Source organism: Cajanus cajan, chromosome 2, assembly GCF_000230855.2.
Source record: "Cajanus cajan strain Asha chromosome 2, NIPB_CcT2T_4, whole genome shotgun sequence".
Classification (NCBI taxonomy): domain Eukaryota; kingdom Viridiplantae; phylum Streptophyta; class Magnoliopsida; order Fabales; family Fabaceae; genus Cajanus; species Cajanus cajan.
Window position 1 is genome coordinate 40,198,582 of NC_138518.1, and position 6,291 is coordinate 40,204,872.

The 6,291-nt window shown below is 38.7% G+C and overlaps 1 protein-coding gene across 1 annotated transcript; it reads right to left on the bottom strand.

The window, feature by feature from the left end:
* Positions 1–488: 488 nt before the first annotated feature.
* On the bottom strand, positions 489–1,286 carry LOC145954899 (uncharacterized). The gene has a single exon (XM_083069584.1). The coding sequence runs from the start codon at positions 1,284–1,286 to the stop codon at positions 489–491; it is 798 nt and encodes a 265-aa protein (XP_082925710.1).
* Positions 1,287–6,291: the final 5,005 nt, after the last annotated feature.

Genomic DNA, 6,291 nt, shown 5'->3' on the forward strand with positions numbered 1-6,291 from the left:
GTGCCAAATCCACTGATTTTCATATGAGACTAGACAATCAACATTCTGATTTTCTAGTTCGTGAAGCATAATTTTATACAGGTTGTTGCATCTGTTAGCTGTAAATAATATAGATGAATCAGGTTGACTAACAGTGCATTTGTCTTTGTTGAAGGATACCTCATAACCACTATCACACAATTGACTTATGCTTAGTAGATTATGTGTTAGTCCTTTAACATACAGAACATTATCAATGGATATAGAGGAGTTGATACCTATTTTACCTATCCCCATGATAAGTCCTTTCTATCCTCCTATAAACGTGACTTGCCCTCCTAACTGGACATTTTTTGTTCTTATTGAACAAATCTATAACAGACACTATTTTAGTCTTTGGTACCCAAATGGATTTGGGTCCATGAGTGTTAGCACTGGAGGTTTTGGAATCCCTCTTCCATTTCTTCGGGAAAATAGATATCCCCGGAAAATATTTTTAATTCAATCTTTTAATGAATCTTCCTTGATAGGAAAGATATTTCATTGTCTATATCGCAGGTTTCTTCATTGCAGCTTTCATCAGACAGATCATCTGCCTTTAGGGCTTTTAAAGATAATGGTGTAGATTTTGTCTTTTGTATATTTAGTGTAATAGACTTTTGTTTTCTCCTAGCATCGTCTTGTTGCAACTCCAACTCATGAACCTTGAGTAGTCCAATGAGTTCCTCTAGAGAGAGCTTTTCCAGATTCTTGGATGCTTTCAGAGCAGTACCTTGTGGTCTCCATTTCGTGTGTAGACTTCGAAGAAATTTGTCAATATGATCAAAGTTATCATAAGTTCTACCTAGGAATGAAAGTTCATTAACAATGGTTTGGAATCTTCCAAACATGGTTTGTATAGATTCACTTTCTTCCATCTTAAATAGTTCATACTTACGTGCCAACAAGCTTAACTTGTTGCACTTTACCTCTAGGGACCCCTCGTAGGTTAGAGCTAGGGTGTCCCACATCTGTTTGGAACTCCTAAAGCTGTGAACTTTAGTGTATTCTTCCTCAAACAGGGCACACATGAGTGCGTTGCGTGCTTTGGATTTCAGCATAAATCTTTTCTTTTGCTCTTCACTCCATTGTGCTTTGGGTATCTCGTTGCCAGCTTGATCTAGTGGAATGTAATTTCCTTGTTCAACAATGTCCCACATGTTTATATGACAAGCATCAAAGAATGTAATCATTCTTTGTTTCAAGTAGTCATATTTTGTCCCTCTAAAGAGGGGTGGGCAGTTCATGGCTTGTCCTTCATTTTCCATGATCGTTACCCCTGTAGTGTTAGATGCTCAACCCAATGGGTCAAGCTCTGATACCAACTGAATTTAGCAGAAATACACACAGAAGGGGGGTTGAATGTGTGTGTGCGTGATTTAAAGGTAGATTTTTCAAAGTTTCTTTGCAACAAAATTTTTTAATGAATAGAGTGTTCAATCACGGTCGAAAACTTGTGCAGGCTTGTCTGTCTGAAAATTTTGTCTAGCAGAACTGATCGACTACTTTAAGAAACAAGTTAAGTGATTTTGTTTTCCATCTGAAAGGTTTTATCGTCCAAATAGGAATTATTTCTTAAACAAGATGAGCAGCTGTGTTTTCATCTAACAGTTTGTTGAAAAGAAAATGGATGAAAACGAAGTGAGTAGTGAGAAAAAAAATGCATAGATGTTTATACTGGTTCACTCAATCTGAGCTATGTCCAGTCTCCTTCAAACGAAGGGTTCCACTAATCACAAAGGTTTACAAGTATTCTCAACCACTTCTGGCTCGTCAACTTCACTTGTCGACGCTAGTATTCTTAACCACTTCTGGTTCTCCAAGTATTCTTGACCACTTTTGGCCCGCTAGCTTCACTTACTAGCGCTAGTATTCTCAACCACTTCTGGTTCACAAGTATTCTTTCTATCATCCTCTTCAAGCTTTACAGCACATAAAGATGTTGAGTGTGTTTGCAACTCTCACAGAGAGGATAGGGTAGTTATCTCACATAGTGTGTTTACTAAGATAAGTTATCTTAAGCTATCTTAGCTTTTACACAAATATACAAGAAGTTTTTTGAGAAGAAAATGTAGCTTATATTCTTTTGCTTTGTTTTTCTTATTGCACGTTTTATTTTCTTCTCCGTTCTACTTCTTCTTCTTCTTTTCCTTGATACTTATAGCCATTTAGTAAATTTGTCCATTGTTTGAATTCAAATTTTCTTGTTGGAGCGTAGCTTCATGTCGTTGTAGATTGAGGCTTGTTCATGGCTATGTGAATCTCTTCATTTAATGCATTTGATCTTGCATTAAATGTTTTTTGGTATACGTGAAGTCCTTTTGTGTAGTTGATTACTCCAATGTCTTACTTCAATCATACTCTAGGCATATTTGTACTTGTCTCATCAGTTTAGCTGCTGCAATGCTATCTATCTCTGAAAAGTAGGTGTCCTTTCTCTGGCATACGCAACTTTGACTTGTAACTCCACACTTGCCTTTTTTATTTCTTTTCTATATTCTGATTTGATGTACTTTGGTATTTCTTGTATGATTTCACTCAATTGTGATTAGTGGACATCAGACGCGCTTCATCATTTTTAACTACGCTTGGATATATGATACTTCGTCTAATCTTGACTACCCTTTACGTCTCGTCATGAGAGTGATAACTTCGTCTTCTAGTTCATTAGGCTCTATCTGATGATTTTGCCACTTCATGTTGATGTTTGGCTAACTTTCGTCCCGTGCTTGACTTAGTCTCATACAACGCTTGTTTCGATCTTACATTTGATATGTCAGGCTTCAGCTGATAGATTCATCTTATCCTGTATTTGATTTAGGCATGGATCAACTTTAGTCTTAATACTAGCTTTTGCCATCGTCTGATGTCTTGTCCAACTCGATTATGCTTGAACATACTTGTCCTTCATTTTTCCTGAACTTATTGTTATTTATCTGAAACACTAATACATGTAACAACCCAAATTTTTACTAGGCCGTGGGCCCAATTCGTTGCCTGGAACGGGCCGTTTCGAAATTGAAACGGGCCGTTCCGGAATAAAGAATTTGCCTAAAAAATGTAGTTGAGAACGGGCCGTTCCGGTTGGAAAATGGGCCGTTCCGGTTGGAGAACGGGCCGTTCTAGTTTGGAGAACGGGCCATTCTGAAGGTAGAACGAGCCGTTCTGCTGGGTTTTGGAACGGGCCGTTCCGGTTTTGGGACGGGCCGTTCGAGTTGAGATTTTTGCTTGGTTCTGGAGGGTCCAGAACGGCCGTTCCACTTTTGGAACGGGCCGTTCTGGATTAGTTGAGGCAGATTCCTATAAATAGGAGGCCTTACCTCTCATTTTCTCACATCTCTCATTCTCTCTTCTTATTGTCTTCTGTTCTTTTTTTCTTCCCCTCTTCTTCTCTCTGAAGACCATGGGGCACTTAGAGGAGGAGACCAAGAGATCCCTGTTGTAGTTTCAACTGCTGTTTATCCAGGTACGGGGAAAAAGGGGATTATTTATATGTGGAGTTACATGAGGGAATTGAGTAGAAGAAGAGCCCTTAGGATTATGAGTAATTTTATAATTATTTCTGTTTGAAAAATTATTGGCATTATTTGATTCTGTATGAATTTAGGATTATAAATATATGATTTATTTGTAAAAATGATGCTTTGGGAGAGAGAACGAAATTATAGAAAAGTGCCTGTAGGCTAGGTTTTGGAAAAATTGAAATATTTCTGTTTGAGGAATTAATGATACCATTAGATTCTGAGAAATATATATTTAATTTGTAAGAATGATGATCTGAGAGGGAGAACGAAACTGTAGAAAAGTGCCTGTGAGTTAGGTTTTGAAAGAATTGGGGGTTTTATTGTTTATGTTAAAGTTATATGAAATTGATAATTCCATTGTTTATAATATTAATTTATGAATGTTTTTATTGTATTGATTGATAAGAATGAATGATCTTGATGTGAATTACTTGAGGGGTGTGTAAACCCTTATTTTGTTGGGCTTATCTGTTGTGTATGTGAGGTGGAATTGTGTACTGTAGACCCCTAAAATTTTCCGGGTCGGAAATAAGACTCGAAGACTCTCGAAGACCGAAGGAAAGTCAGCCGAAAGGACTCCTGGAAGACCCTAGAAGACCCTAGGATGATTCTTCATAGGTTTAGAAGTCTTAGAGTAGCTTAAAATAAGGATGTGGGAGGATTGGAGCTCAATACGGCCTCCTAGAAGTTCAGTACGGCCGTACTGAACAATTTGAACTACAATACGGCCGTACTGAAACCAATACGGCCGTACTGTAGTTTAAAACTTCAGTACGGGCCGTATTGATGTCAGAGGCCGTACTGCGCCTCACTCCTATATATAGGACGTCATTTGGACGTCATTCCACACATTTGGACACTTTTTCCAGATTCTTGGACCCTCTTGTTGAGCATTCTGGGGTTTTTGAGCAGTGTTCTGCCCTAGAAGTCTCTCCAAGAGCCGATCCGACGAAGTTCTTGAGTTCTGAGCATTTAGCTTGAGGATTCGAACTAGTCGAAGGGAAATCTTTTTGATTTCCATAGTAAAAATTAATTTTTAGGGAAGGAGTGAGCAAGCGTGTAGTGGGAAGGAGCGCCAAAAAGCCTCCTAACGTCTGTTTAAATATATAAAAGCACGCTTCAAAGGTTTCTTTTTCAAAATCCTTCCTTTTACTGCTTTCTGATTGTTGCATTGCATATTTAGAATTTTCATCATGTAAATATTCCGCTTATAATCGTTTCTAATAAATAGGGGTAATTTAGTAATTTTACACTGTTATTTATGAAATAATCCGTCACAGGGAACCCGAAAGGGGCGTTGTGCGGTGCTAACACCTTCCCCGCACGTAACCGACTCCCTTACCCAACTCTGGTTGTAATGGCCAAGGTTGATTTGCGAAAATCAATTGCCTTATCCCTTTTTCCAATGTTTTGAGTAAAACATTAGTGGCGACTCCAAGAACCCTTCTTTTTGTGAAAACCACTAATCCATGGAGGGTCCCGCTTGGGATTAACATGGATTGGTGAATCATTTAATAAAATTGTTAGTTCGATGAGGTCTCAGTTTGAGAATAAGTCGTTCTAACAATCCATCATTTTTCAAACCTTAAAAAGAGTCCGACCATCGTCGCGAATGCCAAGGTCCGTTTCGGCGGGTGGCGACAGATGGCGACTCCACTGGGGAAGCCTCGAGAGTCAGTCCCATTTAGTGATGGATTATTTCTAAAATGATAGTTTAAAATTACTTCATTACCCCTCGCTTGAATGATAATACGTTTTACCTAATTGGCTTTAATAACTGTTGGATGTTTAAATTTTCGCAATTGTTTGAAATATAAACTGCACACAAACCTTTGCACACAACAGTTCCCTCTATACCCGGGGGCATGAGTGGAAAGCCATACGGAGTGGATGCTAGTACGGCCGGTTGTCGAATGGGTCTATAGGTGCCCGTAGACCGTTGTCGGAAAACATCACTCAAGGTGAAAACCATGAACTCAAGTCCGACAGTGCGTTGGAGCTTTCCATCGACTTACGACGAGAGGAATTGGGTCCCTATAATGGGGGCACCTTGGGGGCCTCACACCAGTGAGAACAGTTAGAACCTCCTTGAATATGCACTTTTCTGCAGGATACCCCTACCTCGTGATTCGCTCGTGACTGTTCGTGGATGAGTGAATTGTTTGTGCATTGTTTATGTGACATTGTTTGAGCATACATTGCATTCTTTAAACATACAACATTCCTTTTTAAAATAAGAATAAATAGGAATAAGAATCTTCCATTACATGGTGTTAACATCGACCTTCATCACATTCATATAGGTAGTTTCCCTTTTCACCCAAAAAAATACAAAAAACAAAATATCAAAAAAAAAAAGATATTTATCCAAACCAAGCAATATCATGCATCATCTTAGGAGCATCCCGAAAACATGATAATGCTTAGTTGAATAAACACAATGCATGCATATTCAACGTCATCATCTCATATCATGCATTCTTATCAAAGATCATGGAGGGATCTAGGTTTGCATTTCATACATCCCTCCTAGTAATTCATTAATAAACATTAATAAAAAGAAAGGATTAATCGATGCGTATGTTCAGAATGGATCGCACGCCATTTGTTATTAAGTGTAAGCCAACAACCGCGCCAAGTGAGCGCACATCAACTCCGTTGTTGGTAATCAAGACGAATAAAGGGGAAGGTCCGACACCGTTAAGGATCACTGCTCCAAGACCTTTTCCCTACAAATCAAATAAGGCTG

Coding starts and splice junctions, on each gene's coding strand:
- LOC145954899 (XM_083069584.1), bottom strand. CDS start 1,286: ATGGAAAATGAAGGACAAGCCATGAACTGCCCACCCCTCTTTAGAGGG.